General features: G+C 37.6%; 1 protein-coding gene across 1 annotated transcript in view; it reads left to right on the top strand.

Moving 5' to 3' along the window:
* The window catches only part of Hace1 (HECT domain and ankyrin repeat containing E3 ubiquitin protein ligase 1), a 106,191-nt gene that overhangs the window by 8,348 nt on the left and 71,051 nt on the right, over positions 1-26,792 (top strand). The window contains exons 2-6 of the mRNA XM_075944229.1: positions 1,514-1,568; positions 1,760-1,849; positions 2,487-2,591; positions 10,308-10,383; positions 16,693-16,824. Coding sequence (XP_075800344.1) covers positions 1,514-1,568; positions 1,760-1,849; positions 2,487-2,591; positions 10,308-10,383; positions 16,693-16,824 — 458 coding nt within the window. The remainder of the gene's footprint in view (positions 1-1,513; positions 1,569-1,759; positions 1,850-2,486; positions 2,592-10,307; positions 10,384-16,692; positions 16,825-26,792) is intronic.

Here is a 26,792-nt window from a genome sequence, read left to right as displayed (position 1 = left end):
CATGTCAGAAACTGACTGTGTGTGTGGTGCATGTATATACGTGTATGGCATGTTCACAGAGTCCAGAGGAGAATAGTGGCTGCCTTCCTCTTGTGTTCCACCTTATTTCTGTGAGATAGAGCCTCCCATTGGATGTGGAGACAAGACTGGACAGCAAGCCCCAGCAACTTTGTATGTTTGACAGTGCTGAGGGTTCCAGGCACACTTTTATTTTATGTGGGTGTTGGGGCTGCTTTTGCCTACTGAGCCATCTTCCCTGCCCTGTAGATGCTGATTTTTAACCTTTGGGTCCCATTTTTGCCTATAAAGATATGAATGTCTTAAGTATATAAAGCAATAAGCACACCCACACAGACACACAGACATGTATATATACACACACACACTTTTTGAAAAAAAAATTTTTTTTGAGACAGTGTTTCTCTGTGTAGCCCTGGCTGTCCTGTAACTCCCTCTATAAACCTCAAACTGACAGCTCCGCCAGCCTCCGCCTCCTAAGTGCTGGGATTAAGGGTATGTGCCACCACTGCTCAGCTTGCAATAAGTATATATTTAAGGTTTCTTCCTTAGTAAAGTTTTTGTTTATTTATTTTTGTGCATCTGTGACAGTGTGTGATTGTGTGCATACGTGTGTTTGAGTGGTCTTGAGGGACAAGCAGAGGTCAGATCACTTGGAGCTAATTAGAGGTAGCTGTGAGCTGTCTGGTCTGGGTACCAGGATCTGAACTCTGCTTCTTTCCAGAGTGGCCACTGTTCTTTAACCCTGAGCCGCCTTTCCACTTTGTTCGGGTTTTACCTTAGTTTTTTTCATTTTTACACATACTTGGTTTTGGTTGGCCCTCCTCCTCTCCCCTCTCCCCCATTTCCCTGCCCTTTCTCCTGTTTAAGCGAGTCTTTCCCAGCATTCCTCCTTTGATTTTCATCCCTCATTTGTTCTTTTGCCCCCCTACTCCTGTCTCTTAAATCTTCTTTCCCCCTCTTTTGGCTTTTGTTTTGTTTTTTGAGAGAAAAGGTTTCACTCTGTAGCCCAGGCTGGCCTGGAGCTCTCTGTGTACTGTGATGATGGGTAGAGACACCATATCTGGCATACATTTAACATTTAAAAATTATTTTTAGCACATATATATCTCTTAATACCCTAGTATTTAAAATTGGAGCTCTAAAATGTCCTAAATTTCTTAAAGATTTCCCAGACTATGCCTACTTACAGTAAAACATGTTGAAAAAAACTCATTGGAAATGTCACTTGCTCAGGTTCCAGGAGATACTAGTTCTGATTTACTCTTTAGACTGTGGGCAAGCTAAGTTTTTCTTGAACAGTGTGGAAGGCACAGGCACAAGAGAGAGGGGGATTCTGTGGCATGAAATCTGTAGTGGTTTTGCTTCTACACTGGTCTTGCTTTCTCCGATTTTTTCTGTTTACATGCAGCTAGGAAAACTGTAATCATTTGTGTCATTTGTTGCGAAAGTAGGAGATAGCTTTAATTCTTTTTCTGTTTATTTTTTTACTCAGATAATGAAACTGCTGTTTACACACTAATGCCAATGGTTATGGCTGACCAGCACAGGTAAGCGTGCACCCGTTTTTGGTTGGTGCTCTCAGGCTTTTCATTTGTCGTGTTAACTCTCATTCTGCGCCTGGAGAACTGTTGGAATTAACAACTGTTGGCAGAGAGCTCTTAACTCGTTTTAATATGTTTTAAAATGTTTTTATTATTTACATATCAGCTCCTCTTTTTATCATTTCTGGGGGATATAGGTCCGTTTCTGAACTCCTGTCAAATTCAAAATTTGATGTCAATTATGCGTTTGGACGTGTGAAGAGAAGCTTGCTCCATATTGCAGCAAAGTAAGCCTGTGATATTTGTCACTAACTCTGGTCTAGAGCGGGATGTTAGCCGTGAATCTGTCCTAACAGCAGCTGGCAGCCAAGGGTGCTTTGTCTTCTTTAGCTCTTGGCGTGCTGTGTATTCGCTCTGTAAATTGTTAGCTGTGATGTGGAATTCATGTCGCATGTTTGTGTGATCATAACTTATTTTAGGTGAGGCATAGAGATTATCTAGATGTGTGTAGAGTGCATTCACAAACATTTCCTTTGCCTTACCATTGTAAGGGATAAAAGGGCATGGTGGATGCCTGTGGACTCGGCGGTTTTATTCTTCTTACTGGGATGGGAGTATTGTTTTTATCCACGACCTGGTGCCTACTGACCTTTCAGGGTTTAGGTGGCAGCCTTGAAACTAATTGTTCATGATTAACTAGCTCCCAGAAAGTCAAGATTTTTGTATAGTTTCTTTCAGAACTAATGGTTTGTTTTTCTTTATTTGAACTTTTACTCACAGTAGAATGTAACATCTTGAAGGTAGAGGATCATATTTGTTATGAGTGAATTGGGACCTTAAAAATGTGTTTGATTTTGTTTTTAAATTTTGTCTAGAACTGCTGTTTGTTGAATGTATCTGAACTGTCTTTTAATATTGTTTTAGCTGTGGATCCGTGGAATGCCTGGTTCTTCTGTTAAAGAAAGGAGCAAATCCTAACTATCAAGATATTTCAGGCTGTACACCCCTCCATCTGGCTGCTAGAAATGGGTAAGCTTCCTATTTCTAATGGTGCACCATTACTCCTGATGAAAATAGAAGGAACACATTCTTGGTTTTCTTCTTCCCTGCATTTGTCTTGAAGAAAATTACAGAAATGATTATAACTATTGATTCGTTTGTTTGTTTGTCCGTCCGTCCGTCCCTCCCTCCCTCCCTCCCTCCGTCCGTCCCTCCCTCCCTCCCTCCCTCCCTCCCTCCGTACCTCCCTCCCACCCTCCCTCCGTACCTCCCTCCCTCCCTCCCTTCCTCCCTCCCTCCCTCCCTCCCTCCCTCCCTCCCTCCCTCCGTCCCTCCGTCCTGTCTGTCTTTCTTTCCTTCTGTCTTTCTTTTTTGGTTTTTCAAGGCATGTTTCTCTGTAGCTTTGGAGCCTGTCCTGGAACTAGCTCTTGTAGACCAAGCTGGCCTTGAACTCACAGGGATCTGCCTGTTTCTGCCTCCCTATTGCTGGGTTTAAAGGTGTGCACTACCACCACCGAGCCTTATTTTTAGTTTCTTAAGGATTTACTTTTTCCCTTTAAAATTTAATAATTTATTGAATTTCCTCTGATAGTTTTTATCTTGTAAATGGAAATTTATTATTACTTGGCTATATGGACAGTCTACTGTAGTAATAGGGGCAACGGCTGGGCTGCGTCCCCAGCACCTCGCCCGCACCGCTAGCTTTACCCGAAATAATTACACGGAAACTGTATTCTTTTAAACACTGCTTTGGCCCATTCCTATCTAGCCTCTTCTAGGCTAATTCTCACATATTAATTTAGCCCATTTCTAATCATCTGTGTAGCGCCCCTAGGTGCGCTTACCGGGAAGATTCTAGCCTAAGTCCATCCTGGGTCGGAGCTTCATAGCGTGCGTCTTCCCTGGAGCAGGTAGCATGGTGTCTCTCTGAAGCGTCTGCTCAGGAGAGGAGAGCTGCGGAGTCTGACCTCACTTCCTCTTCCTCCCAGCATTTTGTTCTGTTTACTCCTCCCACCTATCTCCTAACCAATGAGAGCCAAGCAGCTTCTTTTTATTTAACCAATGACCTTCCTCCATCAGTCTACTTGGTGTTTTTCTTGTCTCTTTCCCTGTTAATCTTTCCATTCTCCTTGGCTTATTTGTAAAACTATTTAGTTATTTTTATTAGTGGAAATACATTATTGATATATTATGCAGTTTATAGTTGTTGGAGAATGAATTGTTTAAGAGTAATCTTTTTGTGAAGGGTAGTTTTCAATGCTAAAGTATATTTATTTACTTGCTGACACTGCTGAAGATTGTCCAGCTGCTGAGCTCTGTCCCCACCTGTTTAGCTGTTATCTTAGTTGCTTTTCTTGTTGCCCTAATAAAGTGTTTGGACAAAAGCGCTTTAAGGGAGAAAGGGTTTGTTTTGCTCCCAGCAGCTTGGGGTTTTAGTTTATCATAGTATGGAAGTCAGGGTGGTGGCAGCTGGAAGGATCTATTCACCTCACATCCATAGGCATGGAGGAAGGATTTCAGTCGCAGATGGTGCAGGGTTTCCACCGCAATTAATGAATCAAGATAATCCCTGAAAGCATGCCTAGCAGCTTCTCAGCTGACTTTAGACCTCTTCAAGTTGACAGCTGAAATTAACCATCACAGCTGTGAGAACTAACACACTACTAGTATTTCCAAAATGTGAAATCTTAAAGACGCACCTTGTTGGCCTCTTCCTATAATGTTCTGATCATTACTGATTAATATCATTGCAATTGTGTGCTATTTTAAGCCCTACTATGCGTGTGTTTTCTTGTCTTTTTCTGCCATGTAGTTCAGTAGGTGTTTTGTCTCTTTGCCTTTATCCCATGTGCTGGTTAGTTCCTTGTCAACTTGACAGCTAGAGTCATTTGGAAAGAAGAGAACTTCAACTGAGAAAATGCTTCAAACAGATTGGCCTGTAGGCAAGTTTGTGTGACATTTTTTTGATTAATGATTACTGTAGGAGGATCCACCCCACCACGGGTAGTGCCACTGTTGGGCAGGTGATCCTGGGTTGTACAAGAAGCACTCCTCCATAGTCTCTGTTTCAGTTCCTGCCCCGAGTTCCTGCTTGGACTTCCCTCAGTGACTGATTGTGACTGAGACATGTAATTCAAATAAACCCTTTCATCCCAAAACTGATCAGCATTTTAACACAGCAATAGAAAACAATTTAGAACACACTGGTATTTATTTGTTTATTATACTTCTGTTGGATTAAAGAATGATACTAAAATGATGGAAATAAAATTTAAAATGAAAACAAGCAGTTTTTGATCTAGGCCTTTGTAAATGGATGTTTCCTGACCACCCAGTCCCAAATAACCCTCTCAGGGACTGAATGTGAATTACAAATGCTCGGCCGATAGCTTAGGCTTGTTTCTAGCTAACTCTTACACTTAAATTAATCTATATTTCTAATTTTGCTTTGTCATGTGGCTCATGACTTATTACCTCATTTTCTGTATGTATGTCCTGCTTGCTCGGCAGCTGGCTGGCATCTCCTCTGACTCCACCCTTCTTTTTCCCATCATTCTCAATTTGGCTTTCTCACCTAACTTCCTGCCCAGCTACTGACCTGTCAGCTTTTTATTAACAAATGTGAGTAATACATATTCATAGTGTATAAAAAGATTGTTCCCCAGCATTCCTTGCTTGATGAGTTTAGATTTGTAAATCTTTTTCAGACATTGTAAATTTTTTCTGTCAGTATACTTCCTATTGTGTATCTTTTAATTAATCTTACAGATATTTTTATTTTCTGAACAGGAATTTCATACAGTTGACATAGCTACATATGTGAAATAGCTATGGAGATAAAGTTGTCCATCTAATTAACTTGAGGCCAAAGTTTTTTTTTATATAAGTTTATGTATATTGAACCAAGATGATGTGAACCATAGTTCTATCAAGGTCAGATAGGGAAAAGGTATAGTATTTGGTCTAAAGTCTATTTGGTATGCTCCACGTCATTTGATTGTATACCTTTTTATGTGGGTGGTTTTTTTCTTTTTTTTGCTTGCACATTATTTCTATGCACCACTTTTTTTTTTTTTAAATTTAACGTGTATAGAGTGTTCTGCCCAGAAAAAGGCACCAGATCTCATTATAGATGACTGTGAGCCATCATGTGGTTGCTGGTAATTGAACTCACAACCTTTTGATGAGTAGCCATTGCTCTTAACCTCTGAGTCATCTGTCTAGCACCCTCTGATTGTGTAACTTTTTGATAGGTAACAAAGTACCAATTAGACAACTATATATTGTAATATGTCACATCCAAAGTCATAAATTATTTATCACCTTTTAGATACATTAGTTATATTGGAAGGATAATGGCAGAGATCTTTTTTGAATGGTCATATATCTTAGAATATTTTTCAATAGCTACAAAGGAAAGGATAGCTTGGTGCATGGGAGGGATGAAAAAGTTCTCTTAGACACAATGTGTGAGGATCAAGGAATAGGTGTCAAGTTTGAAAGACAGGATGGTCTTGGTGTTCTTCTGAGATAAAGCCCTTTTAAGTAGAACATGCAAGGTACTTTTTAATCATTCTTGTCAATAGTAATTGAAAAAGTTAACATTTTGAAGGTTCAGAAGTAGGGCAGATAATACATAATTCACTTAGCAATCAGCAAGATGAGAAGGTGCAGACTCCCTATGTCTACCAAGAATGCCGTGACATTCAGTAAATATCTTAACTTTTATTTCTTATTGAATGGCTCCCTTGTTTAATATGGAAGTTCTTACTAAGTGGCTGATAAATGACTGAGTATTCAGCTCTTCTGGAGTCACTTGCATTTCCAGAAATAGCTTTACACTATAATTGCAGTTAAATTTGTCCATGTTGAAGTATAAATCATGTAAGAATTTTGTCTTTTTGGCTGGTTTATTTTGCTTTCTTTTGCTTTGTCACCTGTTGCTGTGAAATGGATAATATATGCCCGTTGGCCTGCTTTAGCTTTCGTATGTCCCCTGTCACCATTAGTGTTGCCATTTAAACACAAGGTCTTTTTGTAGAGCTCAGGCTGGCTTGAATTTTCAGCAGTTCTCTTGCATCAGCCTCCTAAGTGGCAGGATTGGTAGGCGAGAGCCATCATGCCCAAATCTCCTTTCTAATAAGTCCCATTAATTTGTTTTAGCACCCTGTGTCATTTAGATCACTAGAAGCTTCCTGTAATTGTTGAAGTATATGCGCAGGAAAATTGTTGTTTCTTTATGTAGGAGATCCAGCCTACTCCCCATTATATGAAATATTAAAAGGAAAGACTTTGAAATTATCATTTATCTGTAGGTTACAGATTAGTCAGGTTTGAAACACGATTTTAAGAGTATTTGGAGGGTAAATTATGAGTTCATAAAGAGCAAACTTGCATCAGTATTTTAGCTGTAAATCTTAGCAAAAGAGCTGCTCAGTTGTTTGGTTGTTTTGACAGAGACTGGAAAGTAGTGATCGTGGTTATTAAATAAGAAAGGCACAATAAATTTTTCTCATCTTGTCCTGTACCTTCTGTGATTTGTGTTTGAAGGGGAGAACATTAGAGGTTGTTACTTTTCTTCAACCAGCCTGCCTTAAATGCTTTCTCAGGTCTGCTTCCCTGGCCCATTTCCACCTGACTGCTTGTTTTGAAGCTGTGCCAGTGGTCTGCTTTGGATTCTGAACTGGTTTTAAAACTCCATCTGGATGGACATAGTCATAAGTGTACATTTGGAACAGATTTTTTTTAAAATTTAATAACCGTAGTTGGACTTCTTTGGAACACCAGCTCCCAGATAATGGCATGGAAATTTATTATTAATTATGAAAGCTTGACCTTAGCTTAGGCTTGTTCTCAACTAGCTCGCATGACTTAAATTGACCCATTTATGCTAATCTATGCTCTGTCACATGGCTTGTTACCTCTCCTCAATATAGTATACATCCAACTTCCTTTGCATCTCCCTGGTGGATCTCTGCCCCTTTGATTCCTTCCCAGAGTTCATACCTTTGGTGGGAAGTCCCTCCTATTCTCTCTTGCTAGATATTGGCTATTTAGGTCTTTATTAAACCAATCAGAAGGTGCTTTGGCACAGACACATCTTGATAGTGTGTGAAAAAATTATCCCACAACAATTTTATTATTTTGAGAATTTCGTACATGTACACTATATCTTCATCATTCCCATCCCTTCTCTTTCCCCTCCAATTCCTCCTGTTCCCTTAATAAATTCACGATCTCTTAATTATTATTGTTGTATGTATGAATATATGTAATATATACATACATGTATATAATAGTAACTAGTCCTGGATCAGGCTGTAAGGAAGTTTTGTGAGCAAACTCAGTAGGTTTACTGAGTTCATTTTGCTTTACTGTATGCATGTTTGTTCAGTGCTGACCACTTGTGGTCTTTGTGGGAACTCATCTCTTTGGGAGACTGGTTCTCTCTCAGCAGGCATCGACCACCTGTATCTCTTCATCTGGGGTGAGACTGTGGAACTTCCCATGCACATTGTCATGTCAACTGGTGTTGGTGTTACGGCGGTCTTATTTAGGCAGTCATATTGTTGATAGTAGCTTCCTTATTATATATGGAAGACACCTTCACACAGCAGATGTTATATATGGAATGTTATATAGAGAAGACACTGTCGCACTTTCAGATGTTCATTAACAAAGTTTTAGATAAAACTTGTAAGTAAGAATAAATGTAAACTTCAACATTTATTCACAGCTTTACTTTCCATTTCTTTGAGTATAATGCAGATTTTTAAATAATATTTAACTTTGTTTCAAGAGCAAAAATCAAAATAAAAAAGTGGTTTTACTGTGCTAGCTATTTCCTCTCAGGTTGAATGTTTATTAATAATTGATAAAGTTTTAGTAAGATTTTCTGTATAACTGGCTATGTTACCACTAACATGATTAAACATGACACAAAAAGTTGTTGAACTAGTTGAGTAAATCTGTTATGTACTCTGTATGCCATATATTGTGTTTGGTATAGTACTGTATGATAATACTATATCCATCATATAATACATACATGATATACTATATTATGACTTATTCAATTAGATTATAAATAGCTTCATGTCACAGGTTATATCATAGCTCCTCAATTCAGTGCTGAATATATATTAGTTATCTGTCTGTCTGTCTCCTAAGTAGATTGCCAAAGGGATACCAGTAGAAAATGAATCTTTAGAAAATATGTGGTTCATAAAAATCTTGAGCAGGTATTATTAATGAAGGTGAATTTACGATAAATATTAGATAGTAACTAGGATTGGATTAAGTTATAAAATGAAGTGGGTAGGTAGTTCAGAAACACAGAAGACTTATTTGAATAGACACATATTCAAGGCCACACAAAGTTCATTGAGTACATGAGAAGATGCTTAGCATCAGTAGTTGGGAAATGGAGAACTAGTGAGTTACCATCTCCACTATAAAATGGTGACTATCAAAAAACATACCATAAAGCAAAAACATTGTACCAGCTCCACTATAAAATGATGACTATCAAAAAACACACTATAAAGTAAAACATTGTACCAGCTCCACTATAAAATGGTGAAACAAGATGTTGGCCAGGCTGTGGAGAAATTGGAGCCCATGTAGGTGGCAATGTAAGATTAGGTAAAGCTGCTGTGAAGAACAATGTGATAGAGCCTCTGAAATTTAAAAGTAGAATTGCTGTATGATCTAGCCTTTTCATGTCCAGAAATACTCAATCAAAAACAAAGTCCAAAAAATTTTTGTCATTATATGTATATCAACATTGTGTATAATGGTCAGATGTGGAGTAGCCAAGTGCCTGTCAACTGATGAGTGGATGAGAAAAGTTTAGTATATACAGATAACAGAATAGGTTTCAATCTTAGAAGACATTATGATAATTAAAATACCATATAGATCTGTACCCTTAAGAATGGTTAAGACCAGCTGGGCATGCCTTTAGTCTTAGTACTTAGGAGGTAGAGGCAGCAGATCTCTGAGTTGGAGACCAGACTAGCTACAGAGTGAATTCTAGGCCATCCAGCAAGGGCTGTGTATTGAGACCCTGTCTCAAAGAATCAGTCAATTCATCAAACAAAAATGGTTAAGATGATAAATTGTATGTTAGATATATTTACCACATAACATAATTTTTAAAAATTGTGGGCAGAGAGGGGTACATATATATGCGTTTTACCAATCCTCCGATGATGTTTTTTCATCTTACTGGGGATCAAACCCAGGGTTTCAAACATGCTAAGCAGATGCTTCACCACCGTGTTATATATCCAGCCTGTTTTTTTGTTTATAATCTGTTTTAGTATTTTAAACATTTTACAATCATGAAAGTAGGAATACAACAGTATAGTATTTTTCCTTGTCCATTGTGTATCTTCTTATATTTCAAATGAAGATTGTTACTCCATTTGGTTAGCCAAAACTAGACATTTCTAATAATTTCTTTTATTTAGTCAAAACTAGAAATTCCTCAGAAGTTTAAATGATAATTTGCCCAAGTGAAATGAAAAACGGATTGTAGTTTTTCTTTAATTTGTCATTTGGGTCATAGAAACAGTTTTCTCTTTTATTTTAAAGTAGTATTCACACTTACATATTGGAGCTATAGTAAAGTTGTGGCTGGAGATATCATCTAATACTGGTAGTTGTAATTTAATACATAACTGTCATGTCATTTGTATGTTTCTCGTCTTAGTTATCCATTACTGTCTTTTTTTTTTCCAGACAGAAGAAATGCATGAGTAAATTACTGGAGTACAGTGCGGATGTCAACATTTGTAATAATGAAGGCCTTACAGCAGTACGTGGTATCAGTTTCATCTGAGATTAAAAAAATACTCTGGAAAATAATGGTGAAATGTGCTGTTAGTGCAAATTATAGTACAAGTGTTTGTACAAGTTACTTCTGTAAAGTTCTTGTGACGTATCCAGTGAGTTTATTAAGCAATGTAGTATTTACCATGTTCATCTTGTCTTTAGATTTATAACTTTCATTCACTTTGAAGCCTTATTCGTGTAGTTTTTGTCATAGACTTTTAGGGGAGATTTTCTTTTGAAGTGTATTATCAGCTGCACTGGGCATGGTCTCACACACCCTTAATTCCAGCACTTAGGAGGCAGAAGCAGTTGGGGCTCTGTGATTTTGAGTTTGAGGCCAATCTGGTCTACGTAGTGAGTTCCAGGATAGCCAGGATTACAAAGAGAAATGCTGTTTCAAGAAACCAAAAACAAAGCAAGCAAACAAACAAACAAAGTATTTTGCCAATTCATTATACCAGAGCTATTTTCCGTTATGGCTTTAGGTAACAAAGGGAGTGAGAGTTCACTCTATATACTCTGTACACAGATAACCACTATTAGCATCCATATCCTTTCAGGTTTGCTTTATTGTATTTAAACCATTAGTTTTCAAAATCCATTTTGCTGTTATCATTTTCCATGCAAAAATAAGTTAGTATACTTTTGATTTACATATTGGGAAATGGCACTGCTGAAGGGATTATTAAAAATCACACAATTTTATCAAGTGATTATAATTTTTTTGAGTAGTATTTATTTTTGAAGTAGAGATAAAATAATGTGATCACTGTAGTGAAGACATAGCAGAATGTGTTTCAGCTCCTGTGTGCTGGGATTTCAAGTGTGTCCTATCATACCTGGCTTTTATTACATCTTTTTTTAAAAATGTATGACGTAAAAGAAAGCTTCCCTGAGATTTGAAGTATTCTGTTAGTGGCTTAGTATAGAGTGGGCCTGATCATGAAAAGAATCTGTAATTCCTGTGAAAAATCCATATTTGTCTATATTAGCATCACTCATAAGGTAATTTTGCATTCAGAATTCAGAATGCTTAGAGATGGGATATGCGCCATAAAGTTATAATACCTTAGAACTGACATAGATCTTTCTTTCTTTAGGATGGTAACTTGAGGCAAGCTAAAATGTTGATAGCTATCATATTTTAATTGCATAACTTTGTGTCTGCAAAATTTTCTTGAACTTTAAGGAAGATATAATAGAAAAATTTTAAAGTCTTTTATTTAAAAAAATAGTGATGCATCTACCTAAAATGATTTTTTGCAAGGCTTCTCATAAGGAAGGCTTCTTGGCCTTTTCTCCTTTAAATTCCCAGTCTAAGCCTCCTATCTCCTTAGGAAATTCTTTTCTCTTTCAGTAGATTTGGAAGCTATGTATGTGTCTCTATATTTGAACAATGCATGGTAGCGATCATTTTGGTTTTAGACATCACCACTTAACATTTGGAGATAAATCTATTTTTCCATTTTCCCATTCATATCTTCATTTATAAGCACATTTTTTCATGTCCTTCCAATACAGTCAGTGTAATTTTAGTGCATATTTAGCACAATACATATCTGTGCTAAGAATTTGCTGTAGTTACTTTTTCCCCTTGCTTAGCATTTTGTTCTATGGTTGATACTTACCTTTAAAATACTGAGGTAATTGTAGACTGCAGGTTCTGTAGAGATCCTGTCACATTTCTACCAGTTTTCCTGGACATTTTATAAAACTGTAATATGGTCCTGTGGTGAGGATGTTGATTCAGTCCGTCTGACTGAGGCTTCTCCAGTTTCATTTGCATGTGTTCATATGAACTGAGTTCTGTGTGGTACTATGGCCTGTGTGTTCACGTGATTATTACCACATTCATAGTTCCAAGATTTATAGTACCATAAATATTTGTGTGTTACTCTTTCCTCACCCTCCTTTTCCATCCCCTTCTCTCACCATGCTCAGCCTTTGGCAACCATTCATCACGCCTCGATTCTACAATTCTGCCATTCCAAGGATGTTAATTAACAGATCCTACTGTATTGACGCTTTCAGGCTTGGCTCATTTTGGGTTTATTCCCTGGATATTCATTTGGCTGTTGTGTATATCAAAAGTTTGTTCCTTTATATTGCTGGATAGAATTGCATGGTGTCTATGCTGCCCTTCAACCTCCTCACCTGTTAAAAGACGCTGGAGTCCTTTGGGTTTTTGGATATTATCAGTAAAGCAGACAGAAACATATGATAATGTATAGGTTGTATTTCCTTAGGATAAATGCTTAGGAATGAAGATACTGGGTTTCATGCTTGCTTTTAAAAAGAACACTATCTAACTGTTGGCTATAGAGGTTGTGTCCTTGCCACTTTTATGTGTATGGGTATTTTGCTTGCATGCTTGCCATGTTTGTCTGTGTACCAAATGCATGCAATGGTTCACTAAGGTCAGAAGAGGACATTGAATCCCCTGTAACTGGACTTAGAGACTGTTGTGAGTTGTCATGTAGGTGTTAGGAATTGAATCTGGGACCTCTGAAAGAGCAGCAAATGCTCTTAACCGCTGAGCTATCTCTCCAGCCCTGAGAGTAGTGCTTCATTAGATATGTCATTTGCAAGTATTTTCTAAATCTTTAGTTTGTCCTTCCAAATACTTCACAGGGTTCTTTTAGAGACAGCCTGATTATGTAGTTCAGACTGCCCTAAAACTCAGCATATTCTTGCCTCAGCCTCCCAGGTACTGAGTGACAGGCGTGTGACATTACACTGGGTCACAGGAGGAGTAAAGGATTTTAATTTCAACAGGTTTTTCAATTTGTACAACATGCTTTTGATAGCAATTTTAGAAACTCTTTGCCTAGCCCTAAATATTGAAGGTTTTTTCTCCCTGAAAGTATTAATAGTTGTACTTTTTCTACATCTGAAGTTTCATTTAATATTTTTAAGAATTATGAAGCTTGGGTTGAGGCTCAATATTTTTGTCTGTGAGTGAATGTTCTGTTCCAGTAGTACTGATTGTTGAATGGTTATAGTCTATCCATAATTCATCTATGTATTTATAGCTGGGTGTGGTGGCATACACCTTTAATTCTGTACTCCAGCGGCAGAGTGGGAGTCTTATCTCTGAGTTCAAGGCCAGCATGGTTTACTGGGTGAGGCGGGGTCAGGACTGCACAGAGAAATCCTGTCTCACAAGCAAACAGACAGACAGACAAACACTGTATGCATTTATTTCTTCATGAAATTGATTTTGTGTCTTCCTCAGAAATTCATCTGGGTATATTTGTGTAGTCCTTTCTAGGCTGTGTATTAGTTGTGTTGATATATGCCTATGCTTCTCTGCCCATACCACACAGCCTTGATTCTTGATTCTTATTATTGTAGGATTATTATTATTATTATTATTATTATGATTCTTTCTTCAATGCCTGTGCTTCTCTGCCTGTACCACACAGCTTTGATATTTTATTAATGTAGGTATGTTATTACTATTACTGTATGTAATAAGTCTTAATATTAGAAGAGTAATTCTTCCCGTGTGTGTGTGTGTGTGTGTGTGTGTGTGTGTGTGTGTGTGTGTGTGTGTATGTGTGTGTATGAAGATTGCATTAGCTGTTTTGGTTTGTGCCTACAGAAGTACTTGGATATGATTGATATTACATTAAACTTACTCAGGCCTTTGATTTCTTTCTTTCATTTTTAAATTTTACTTTTTAGTTTTACATATCAATCCCAGTTCTCCTTCCCTTATCCCACTACCCCCACCTTTTCACCACCCCACCCCATCTGCTCTTTAGAGAGGGTATGGCCTCAAATGGGGAGTCAATGAAAAGTCTGTCCCATCACCACTTTGAGGCATGAACCAGGCCCTCTTCCTGTGTCTAGGCTGAGCAAGGAAATAGGCTTCAAAAGCCAGTTCTGTACTAGGGATAGATCCTGGTCCAGCGGAGAGGGCCTTTCCTATTTCTGCTGCTTTGTGAGCTCCCAGATACTCCTGTCTCTGACTCCCATAGGAGTGCTGGGTTCACAAATGTCTACCACCACACCTGTCTTTTCCTCTTGGTTTTGGGACAAAACTCATGGTCTGGAGCTGTCACAGCAAGTCCTTGTCAGGTTGGTAAGTGGTAGGGATCTGAGAGTCTGAAGTTGCCTTGGACACATTTTCAGCTGATGTGTTTGTGATGTGAAGTATGTTCTGTCTTCTAACTCAGGAGGCCCATGCTGCTTAACTTCCAATTCTGGAGCCTTTTAGGGGTTCTCTTGTCTCTTTATTTTTATTGTATCTGTATTAATGTTCTATCTGCTAGTATGTCTGGTGCCTTCTGGAGACTAGAAAAAGGCATTAGATCCATTGGAACTAGATTTTCAATGATTGTGAGCCACCATGTGGGTGCTCAGAACTGGACTCAGTTGCTCTGCAGAACCTTTACGTGATTTAACCGCTGAGCTACCTCTCTAGTCCCCCCACATGCCTTCTTACTTAGCTTTTGCTCTTACTTAGGATTCGTTTTTTTTGTTCTGACATGACAATAAATATTATCTGACAAGATAAAATGTAATACATGCTTTCCAGCTTCCAAAACGTGTGTTTCTCCCTTGTCTTGATGGGCAGGTTCCTTCAAAACTGCTCTTTGACTGCTGTTTTAGTGCAGTGGTGTTAAAGCTGATAGATACGTAATCAGTTTGCACTTTGAAGACAACGAAGTATATCCTAATGTTTGTAATGGAAAAAGTCAAGTGAAAACTGTATAAAATACCTAGTCTGAAATTGTCTGCTTCCCACCCCGATTTAGTTCTGAGTATTGAACTTGGAGCATATATATACATACATACATACATACATACATACATATACATCTATACGTATATGTATGTATGTATGTATGTATGTATGTATGTATATATATGCTAAGCAGGAGTTTAATATGAACATATGAACCATATTGTTAATTTCTGTCAACTTGACACAAATCCTAATCACCTGGCAAGAAAGACCCTCATTTAAGGATTTGCCTCCATCAGACTGGACTATGGGCATGCCAGAGGAGACATTTTGTTTCTTCTTTTTTTCTTAAAAGATTAAAATAAAATAATTATGTGTATATATGAGTACAGTGTCTAAAGAATATACACACATACATGCGCACGCATATACACACACCCACACACCTGTTCAGTCCCTGGAGTGTTACTTGTGTTCATGTTTTAGGACTGATTATTTGGCATTGGACAGCTTATTTCTGTGTTCTTCTCTGGGGAAGACCACCTCTGCTGCTTCCAGTTTTCCTTATTTGCCTTTGTTTCTTTGTGTATTGATGAGGTCCAGCATTTTCTTGATTAGTGATTGATGTGGAGGGCTCCCCCCACTGTGGATGGTACTGTCCCTGAGTAGGTAGAGCTGGGCTGTATAGAAAGGTAGATGAGCAAGCCAGGGAAGCAGGCCAGAAAGCAGTATTCATCTATGGTCTGGGATGAGTTCCTGCCTCCAGGTTTCTGCTTGGGTTCCTGTTGTGACTTCTTTCAGTGGTGGACTGTGATGTGGAACTGTAAGCCAAATAACCCCTTCCACTGCAAACGGGAACAATTCTTTTTGAGACAGGATTTCTTTCTTTCCTCTTTTGAGACAAACTTTCTCTGGAAATCAGGGCTGTCTTGGAAATCACTGTGTAGACCATACTGGCCTGGAACTCAGAGATCTGTTAGCCTCTCTTTTCCCAGCTCTGTGATTAAAGACATGTTCCTGACACTGGGTTTCTTGTAATTTACTGTGTGGCTAAGGTTGGTTTTGATTTCCTGATCTTCTGCCCCTTTCTACCGGTGCCGCAGTTTCAGGTTTGTTCCCTAGCTTCCTTCATTCTTCCTAATTGGAAATTTAACATTGTCTTTTAGTGGTATTATAGGTATTTTATAGTTCTTTTAAAAATTATTCTTATGTATTTTATTATTAGTGTAGGATATATTTGCTGTTCATAACTACAGGAAGTATGTTTTATTTGAATATCCATTTGCTTCTGGAAAAGAAAGAATACTAACCTGGTTTCTCTAGCATCAGCTGTGTTGAGAGTCTAGTGTCATTCAAGAAACAGAGTATTTGGTGATCTAAGCCGAGGATACTTTTTTGAATCCTTCAGTTCTTGAGTTTGTAGTACTTCATGGTATAGCTAATGTCTTGATGCATTTGTTTTTCTCATTTAAAAGCAGGAAAAATTTTTTTTTACAGTGTTCTTTGAATATTGTGCTCAACAGAGAAATAGTATTTTGTATGTACTGACTTTTACGGAAACTCCACTGCACAAATGCTAATAATGAAATGGCTTTGCAGATACACTGGCTGGCTGTGAATGGGCGGACAGAACTCCTCCATGACCTTGTGCAACATGTCAGTGACGTGGACGTTGAGGATGCAATGGGGCAGACAGCACTACATGTAGCCTGCCAGAATGGGCACAAAACGGTAAATTCCTCCATGAAGATGGTAAAGAAAGTGCGTGTATTTGTATTAAAATCTTGAACTCATGAGAAGTTTTTCATTTTGCATATTTGGGAATATGCAGCATTATAGGAAAATACTGTTTTCTATTTTGTATGGCTTTCTGACTAACATTCTGTCTGGGCAGAAGCAATAAAAAATAGTGCTTTTTGCCTTTGCTCAAAATAGTTATAATTTTGATTTTATTTCTGATTCTATTTTTAATAAATGACTGTCTTTGAATATATCTTTACATAATAAAAGTATGACTTTACATGTATTTTAGGCAATTATGTTTAGTCAGCTTTAACAAGTACCTTTTCCATTTTTTATTATCAAGTGTGAATTATGAAATCAGTGAGTAAGGTGAATATTGATACTGCTTTGTAAGATTTCCAGCTGTGTTATCCTAGTCTCTGTTTTCTCCAACTGGTGGAAGTAACTTTCCGCAGATTTCTGGAACCCTGCGTTTGTTCTGTGGTGTTAACCTTGCTGTTGTTGTGTAGACATTTCATTAAAAATAGCTTTTTCATTAGGAAACTGCTGCTTTATATAAAAAGACAGAGGGCTTACAGTTTTAGATTTTCTGTTTTACTGTCTTTACTGTTTAATTTATGTTAAGATTTTTCTTTCACATTTAACCTCGATGATGAATGCAATGTCTTTACTTGCTAACTAGCCGTAACCATACCAATATAAGCTGAAAATAAGTCACTACTAAAAGAAAAAGCTTATTTGTACATCTTCTTATAGGTACATACTTTCATTTATTTCGTTTTATTTTTTGAGATGGACTCACTATGTAGCCCTGGCAGGCAGGGAGCTCCCTATGTAGATCAAGCTGATCTTGGACTTACAGTCTTTAGTTTGTCTCCTGAGTACTTGGATGCAGGCATGACTACTGTGCCCAGGTAACAATCTGTTGATTTATTTTGTGCCAGCTCTCAGTCTTATGTCTTTTGTTGGGAGACAATATTGGGATCTAGATTTCTGTTTTTGTGTGTGCGTGCATGAGTGTGCACAACCTTGAGTGTCGTACCATCCTGCTTTCTTTTACTTGGTGTTAGGGTCTTTCATTGGCCTGAAGTATCATTGAGTAGGTTAGGCTGACTGACCTCTGAGCCCCGTGATTTGCCTGTCCGTGCGTCCCAGGAGCTAGAATTACAAGCTGTGTCACACACCTTTCTGTTTTTCACAGGATGCTGGCATTCTTTAAGGTGGTGAGGCTGAGGTTAGCTTGTGTATAACAAGGGCCTGGGAAAAGAGATGGAAGATCTTTTCTCTTTCTTGGAATGTCTTCTGAATACCTTTGTTCATCTGTAGATTTTTTTGTTTTGATCGTCAGAAAAATAAGCATTTTCAAGTAGTGTTTCTTTTCACTAGTTCATTATTTCTCTCATTCTCCCATCAATATTATTGGTTTTAAAAAATATGACATGTGAAAAAAATGAAGTATCTTGATTTAAGTGACTCAGCTTTTTCCTCCCTCCCTTTATGTTACCAGAGCTCAAACCCAGAGACTCATTGCCTGAGCTGTGTGCTCAGTCCCAGTGGGCTGCGTTTTAGAGAAACTACTGCATATTAGAAAATGAATCACTTATAGCTTTCAAGGGATAGGAAAAAGAACCTACCAGATGAACAGAATGTCACTTACTAAGACTTGTAAACCTTATATTTGCTTAGGAACCCCTGGTGTTATAATTGGAAGAAACTCAGAGAAGCTAACTTCAGCTGTTTGAAGCTAGTGTAGAAACAAGGGTTAGTAAGAAAACCTTGGTTTAAAATATACTTGGAGATTATATTAAAAATTTAGAATTGCCTTATAAAGTTATTGGAAATTAGATGGTATAATAGTATCCCATATGGTTTACATCCTAAAGCAAGCATTATAAAATAATGGAGAATTCCTCATAGTCATAGAATGATTGAATGCCCAGAGGATTCATAGTGAACTGAGGTCATTGAGTCTGAATTGCTCTGTAACTTCCTGTGGATTTTCTTGGGTGGTGAGTTAAAGTGGCCTTTTTGTTTTTATTTTTTCAAGACAGAGTTTCTCCCTGTAATAGACCTGACTGTCCTGGAACTTGTTTTGTAGACCAGCTTGGCCTCAAGCTAACAGAGATCCACCTGCCTCTGCATCTGCCTCTCCAGTGCTGGATTAAATGTGTGTGCCACCCACATCTGGCTAGTGTATATGTATTTATAGAACAAAATATAAAACTTTTTAGAGAAAGAAACGGTATTAAAATATCTCTGAAAAATCTTACTAGCTACTTCAAATTGAAGAAAACAAAATAATAATAATAATAATAATAATTATTCAGTGAAATTTGCCTTTGAATTTCATTTTAGAGTAAATCTCAGGAGTTCATGAAAATACTTTGAACAGATGCCGGAGAACTCAGAAGCTTTGTCGAGTATACAAATAAATATGTATTCTTGCCTTTTTGACAAGAAATGCCTTTTCAGATTTATGCTACTTTTCTAAAAGGTAAAAGACTTGGGAAACAGATTTTTTTTCATAATTAAGCATTTAGGCCTGAGGTTGGGCATAAGCCAGTGGGTAGGCACAAAATCTTGGGTTTGATCCTCAGTCCAAAGGGGCAACAACAGAAACTGGCTTGAGTCTCTTATCAGTTTTCTGCAGTCAACCATGAGAATGCCTAACAGTGACCTTTAAAGTCTCCATAAGGAGGATGGGGCCCCACAATAACAATTTCTCCCAGAATATGATAACACAACTAAGCTGGAAAACACCACCTAAATATCAGTGTTGAACTACAAATTGCTCAGAATAATTTTGAGGTTACAAGCTGATGTGATATACAGCCTAACAGACAACTCTAGCCAGGACTTGAGACAAACCCTGCACTTTCCCATTATGCAGAGACTGGACAACAAAGGATACAGCTACCTTTCCCAGTACTTGACAATTAACCCCAGTTTTTCTTTTTAAGATCCCCTAAAAAGATGCTATCATCCCCAGACAGCAGGATGTAAATTTAAGAATAGGATGCCCACATTCCTAAGAGGTGGGGAGTGTGGTTATTTTGTTATTCGGTGGATTATGGATCTTTGTCATTGTTTAGGGGATTGGTTATTATTGGCCAAGTTGTTATTGGCTATGGTCAGAAAAAAGCTAAACAAGGGATATTAGATTAAAGGTTCTTGTTTTTAAGGTAGTGAATATAGATATGATAAGATAAAAGGGTAGCTTACTGAATTACTCTGAAAAGAAAAAAGGGAGGATATAGATATGATAAGATAAAAAGGTAGATTATTGAGTCTTACTTTTTAAAAAGCAACTACTAGTTTTCAATGTTTTACATTTGATTGGACTTTTCTATATTATATACAAATTTTATATGTTAAAATTTGAGGTTAATTTTTTTAGCATATACTGTACATACATTTCTATTCTTGTTCAAGGTATTGTACTATACAAGCCATTTAACAATGTAATACAAATTTCTAGTCCTTGAAAGTTTTATTACTTACTGTTTAGGATAATGAGGAAATGCAGATTAGTTGTTAATAACTTATTATAATTAAACTTCTCATATTAGGTAGATTTTCAAGGTCAAACAAAGATATGTTTTAGACATGTTATTTTCTACAGAATACAACTTTTATTAAGATATTTTAATAGCATAGCATAGGTTTTTTTTTTTCTTCTTTTTGGACAGTAAGGCATGTCTGCTCCTGGCAGCACCAATCTACTCTAGAGAAGAAAATGGTCATTGAAGAAACTTCACATAGTGTTTACTTTTCTTGTAGCAAAAGTAAACTACTGGGCAAGAAAATGCCCTTGTCTCGACTGCTGACAATATACTATCCTAATTGGACAAGCAAGACACAAAAGAAAGTGACTGCCAAACATTGTCAAGACAAAGAGGGGCAGTCCTTCTGAATATCCCGCCTCACAGAAATGTCTGTCAGATATACTAGGCCTGTAGGCCGAAGATGTATGTCCTAATGTTGCCCTAATGTTGCAGAGGAACTGTGGGTGACTGTCCAGAGAGATAGCTGTTTCTGTCATTTCTCACATTTGTTTTTGAAAGTCGTTTGCTTGCACTTCCTGCTTACTCCGTTAATATTATTTCATTCTTGGGTCTCTGAAAGAGTTGAAGACTAGATAGTTACAGTTTTCCCTGTTTACCTGAAGCAGAAAGCAGTTATGTTAGAAAGTAAATTAGGTACATGACTTTGGACTCACCAAGATAGGATAGATAATGGAGTATTTTCTCTGAATTTGTCAAATGGACTAGATAGTATTGATGTATTTATTGCCTGTATATATTGTATATAGTTATTGTATTTACTATATATCGTGTTTTTTTTTTGCTTTTTTTTTTTTTTGGTTTTGCGAGACAGGATTTCTCTGTAGCTTTGGAGCCTGTCCTGGAACTAGCTCTTGTAGACCAGGCTGGCCTCCAACTCACAGAGATCCGCCTGCCTCTGCCTCCCGAGTGCTGGGATTAAAGGCGTGCACCACCACCGCCCGGCTATATAGTTTTTCTTAACATTAGTTAATAGTCTTTTGTATTTTAGACAAAAATGGGGAAAAGTAGTGATATTTCATTTGTATTTTAATAAATAAATAAAGCTTGCCTGAAGATTAGAACTCTAAACAACCACACTAGTCAGCCATAGAGGCATGCAGTGGTGGCACACACCTTTAGTCCCAGTTGCCACACTAGCTAGCCATAGAAGCTTGCTGCTGGTGGTGCATACTTTTAACCCCAGCACTAGAGAGGAATATAAGGCAGGATGAGATAGGAACTCACTCTCTTTCAGTCTGAATATTTCATAGAGATAAGAGCTCTCTAGTGGCTTGGCTGTTTTGCTTTTCTAATCTTTAGCCCTGACTGTCTAAGAACCCACTTTGTAGATCAGACTGGCCTTGAATCCAGAGATCTGCCTACTTTTGCCTTCTCAGTCCTGGGATTAAAGGCACTTGCCACCACTGACTGGCAGTGGTATCTCTATTTCTACAAATAATTATATCTGATTTATTTTATCTGCTTAAAAATCTTAGTTTTTGAAAATATTTAGGAGTTCAAAAATTGAATCAGAAATTTATTTTTGTCAATTATGTTGTGCCTAATTGACTGAAAATTTCTAAGTAGCCTTGCTTCAAGACCTCTGATATATTGAATAAGTAAACACTACACCTGAGTTTTGTCTATTATGCACACACTAGCATATTTACATAGTTGGAAATGTGTTAACTTTTAGTATTTTCAAGACTGTTTACAGTCTTGACATGTTGGTAAGGCTGGGCAGCAGATACCTCTGTAATTTTTTGTAGGTTTTATTTTTCTTGATATTTCACTTCTAGATCATGAGAATACTTTGTTAGGAAGAAAAGAATTTGCTGTTGCAGTTAGGCCTTTTGCTTTATTATTGACTATTGTCACTGAATTATCTGGGAATGACTTGTTTGTTAATTAGGCATGATAAGGGCTTCTGGAAGGCTCACCTCTCCATGAGGGCTCAACAGGAAGGTGATGGGAGAGCTGTGAGGGGCCTCTGCTGTGAGGAGTACTTAGATCCCTTTCTTTACACTTGGTCCAGAACAGGGTTGAAGAAATCTTCTGATTACCTGTTACTTTCTTGCTTTTGTTTCTATTATGGTATGGAATTAATAGTTGATTGAGTTTTAGCTGTCATTCTCATTCATGTTTTAAGAGCTTTCATGAAAAAGATCAGCAAACAATAAAAAAGATTAGTGGTTGATGACCTTTCAATCACTTTAATGCTATAGGAATTAGTAAAGGAATTTTTTTTGCATTCATATTCTTATCAATCATTTTTTCCTTCCTGTTAGAATGAGTAGTTTCCCCCTGTCTTTTTGTAGGCAACATTTACCTACAAGTGAATGCTTAAAACTTATCTCCTTTAATAGTTGCATAGCTGCTTGGCACGGGTGCTGCACAGTGAATTTAGGTCCTCTGGAAGAGCAGCAAATGTTCCTAACCACTGAGCCATCTCTTCAGTCCACATTGAGAATATTAATTAATGTAATTTTGTTAAATAAGGAAGGAAAATACTTACCCTGATAAAAAAGAAAAAAGCTGGGATAAGCAGTTGCCACTACCTTCATCAATGTGTTTTATCAATGTCTTTTAGAACATACAAGGATATGGCAAGTACATAAGAAAGGAATGAATTTTTAATGTCTGTAGGTTATACAAGGATATGATAGGAACATTGACAATTTATGTTATAAGTCTTGCTTTTTTTCTTTGATTTCCTTGAAGTTTAACCATTTAAGAATATGTTAGTCTATGGATAAATAATTTTATCCTGTAAGCTCTACAGTATAAATGAAAATGCAGAAGCACTAAAAACGTATATGGTTTAAGAACCATTTAAGAATCAAATAAGTGACTGTTCAGCACTAGTTGACTGGGGAGGATGAGTGCATTGGCATGCTCTTTTTTAACTTACATGACTGAGATGATATGTCCTGACCAAAAGTAGCTGAAGGGAGCAAGTGGTTCGTTCAGCCTGCGAGTCCAGGCTATCCTCATTACTTCAGGGAGGTCATAGCAGCAGGAGCCAGAGACATCAGCTCACACTGTCTCTGCTGTCAAGAGCAGAGGGAAGTGCGCCAGTTCAGCTTGCTTGTTACTCAGCCAGCTTTCCTCAGTCTTCAATAGTTCAGGGCCCAGCCCATGAAATGGTGTCTTGAGTATTCAGGGTGAGTCTTCCTGAATGGACTAGCATTTCAGAAAGTACATCACAGACATTTCCACAGACCAACGTGATAAAAACAGTCATTTGTCACTCTTTCTAGGTTATGGCAAGTTGACATTTACAAGTAAATAGCACATTCTATAATTAATGTAGTTTATGAAGATAAAACTAGGGAGTAATAATGAATTTATAGAAAAAAGTGGAATTTTTACTTCCTGGAAAATAGGATAATTATTTTGATGATGGTCTTAGTTTTTTTAAATTTTCTTTAGAGATTTATTTATTTATTATGTATACAATATTCTGTCTGTGTATATGCCTGCAGGCCAGAAGAGGGCACTAGACCTCATTACAGATGATTGCAAGCCACCATGTGGTTGCTGGAATTGAACTCAGGACCTTTGGAAGAGCAGGCAATGCTCTTAACTGCTGAGCCATCTATCCAGCCCCTGGTCTTGGGTTTTAACCTGTTTTTATTGTGTGATAGAACATAAATTACCTTTCTGGAATTCAGAATATCTTACAGAAGTGGAGTTAATTAAATGAATTGATAGGTCCTTAGTACAGTGTCTGGGCACATGTTAAAGTTATTCATATTATTATACCATTGTATTGTTTTAACTGTAATGTATATAAACAAATAGTATATTTTAATATCTTAGCCTTTGAGTTGTTAGGTTTGAGGTACATGTGAACCTTCTCTTTCCATATGGGCATTTTTCATGTATATATGTATGCCTGGTGTACTAAGAGGGCATCAACTCCTTTGGATTGGGTTTGGATTTTGTTGTAGCTGCAATGTTGATGCTGGGAATGGAACCTGATTCTCTGGAAAAGCAGCCATTAGACTTACCCGCTAAGCCATGTCGTTAGCCCCTGGACCTGTGTTTTCTCTGTACTTGCTTTCATCATTCCTCAATCTTCTGGGAGACTGAGTTCTTTGTCTATAAGTTCTATAATCAGTGGCTGTAACTGCTGTCTGTCTCACTCCTGCTTTAAGATCAAATGCAGCTGTTGGGGTAGAAATCTTGAACGGTGAAGCTTTGATCAAAGTGCCCACATAAGCCTTATCTTGAAAAACAGGACTCAGATGTGCATGCTTATGTATACTTATGCAGGCTCATGTGGAAGCCAGAGCAGGTGTCAGATAAAGCTATCTCTTACTGCTTTGTACCTTAGTTCTATGGGACAGAGTGTTTTCTTTTCTTTTCTTTTTCTTTTTCTTCTTTTTTTTTTTTGGTTTTTTGAGAGAGTTTCTCTGTAGCTTTGGTGCCTGTCCCGGAACTAGCTCTTGTAGATCAGGCTGGCCTCGAACTCCTAGAGATCCGCCTGCCTCTGCCTCCCGAGTGCTGGGATTAAAGGTGTGCGCCACCACCGCCCGGCGGGACTTACTTCATCCTTGGTTTATAGGTTATAGGCATGTATGGCCGTAGCCTACTTTTATGTGGGTACTGGGGATTCAAACTCATTTCATCTTGATTACCCACTGAGCCATCTCCTGAGTCCCACTTATCTAAATATAAAACATAGGAAATACCATATTACAATCTTTTGTGTTTGCTGCTGAGAATTGAATCTAGGACCTTGAATATACTAAGCCCATCTAAAGCAAAACAAAGCAGTCCCTCTTCCAATTGCATTCCTCCCTTGAGCCCCTCTTAAGACCGGGCCTTCTCATTTCCCCTTAAGTTATGTTTGCTTGCTTTCAAAAGCAATAACAACAAACTACAAGTGAGCTCCACTATTTAGATTTTAGAATTCGTGTTGGGATATAAGTAAATTCAGGCACTAATATATGACTACTCTATCTTTAAGTCTTTTACCAAAATCTTTTAAAGAAAACATGGCAGTTCATTAAATCATCTTTCTTTTAAACCAAGATCACCTGAAGAAATGAAGTTCAAGTTTTAAGCATCTCTTCGGTGCATTTCTCCAAATAATAAGTTGCTATGACTGTTTTACAGTTTTTAACACTTGTATATTAATTGTTTCTTTATGGATTTATACATTTTCTTTAGGCAATTTAATTTATATATGTTAAGGTTTTTTTTTGCTGATGAGTCAAGTTGTAAACACTTTAATATATATATATATATATATATACATATATATACACATTTTTTTTGGAGTTTGTTTTCTTACAACTTATTCTGATCAGGGTTTCCCTCTCCTAGCTCCTCCCAGACCCTTCCCACCTCCCCACCCACCCTACTCCATATTCTTTCTTTTTAGAAAATAAGCAAAGCAATTGAAGAATGACAATAGAAATATGAGAAATATAGACATACGTATATCCACACAAGCAAAATCCATAAAAACACAGAATTGGAAACCGTAATATATAAGCAAAAACTCAGTAAGGCAAAAAATGTCCTCCAAAAGAAATGTGAGATTAAAAGTCTATAAAAATATCATGAGTTTTTTCTTTGTTGGCCATCTCCTACTAGGCATGGGGCCTTAAGTGCTTAATATCCCCAGTGAGACTTCTTTGGAGAACACTAAATTTTCTTTGGCAAGCAGTTGTCAATAGGAGATACCTTTTGGCTAGGGATAGGAGCTTACATCCATTCCCCCTCTCATTGTTGGGACCAAATCTGGCTTGAACCTGTGCAGGCCCCTGTAATGCTGCCAGTCTATGAGTTTATATGTGCATCAGTCCTGTTGTGTCAGGAAGACTCTGTTTCCTTGGTGTTTTCCATCGCCTTGGCGCGTACAGTCTTTTTACATCTTTTCCCGAACTCTAAGGGGAGGGTTTAATAAAGGCATCTCATTGGATTGAGTAGTCAACACTCTTGAAGTTAGTCATTCACTGTGTATGTGTGTGTCTATGTGGTGTGTTGTATCATGTGCTGTGGGTGTACATGTATGTGGAAGAGAAGACTGTGGGGTCCTTTATCTCTAGTCCCCAGTAGATCCTGGGCACTGAGCTCAGGTCGTCGGGCTTGAACCTGAGAGCCCCAGTTTCTCAGTTTTCTCTGTGTGGATCAGTAGTTCCCCCTTACATCACCTTGTAATGTCACAGAGCTGTTGTTTACAAACAGATTTGTTAGATAACCTGCCAGTTCTGTTTTTCCTAATCTAGATCATTTTTAATGCCTTTGTGTTCAATTTCTTATATTTTGATTTCTATATTGTCTGATTTTTTAATTTCTTTTTTTTGGGGGGGGTTCTAATTTCTAATTCCTTTGAGGAAGAAGTATTTTAGGAATGAGAAAATATTATAGATAAGTACATTTTGACCATATATTTGA

Source organism: Microtus pennsylvanicus, chromosome 1, assembly GCF_037038515.1.
Source record: "Microtus pennsylvanicus isolate mMicPen1 chromosome 1, mMicPen1.hap1, whole genome shotgun sequence".
Taxonomy (NCBI): Eukaryota; Metazoa; Chordata; class Mammalia; order Rodentia; family Cricetidae; genus Microtus; species Microtus pennsylvanicus.
This window is presented reverse-complemented; position numbering and strand designations above follow the sequence as displayed.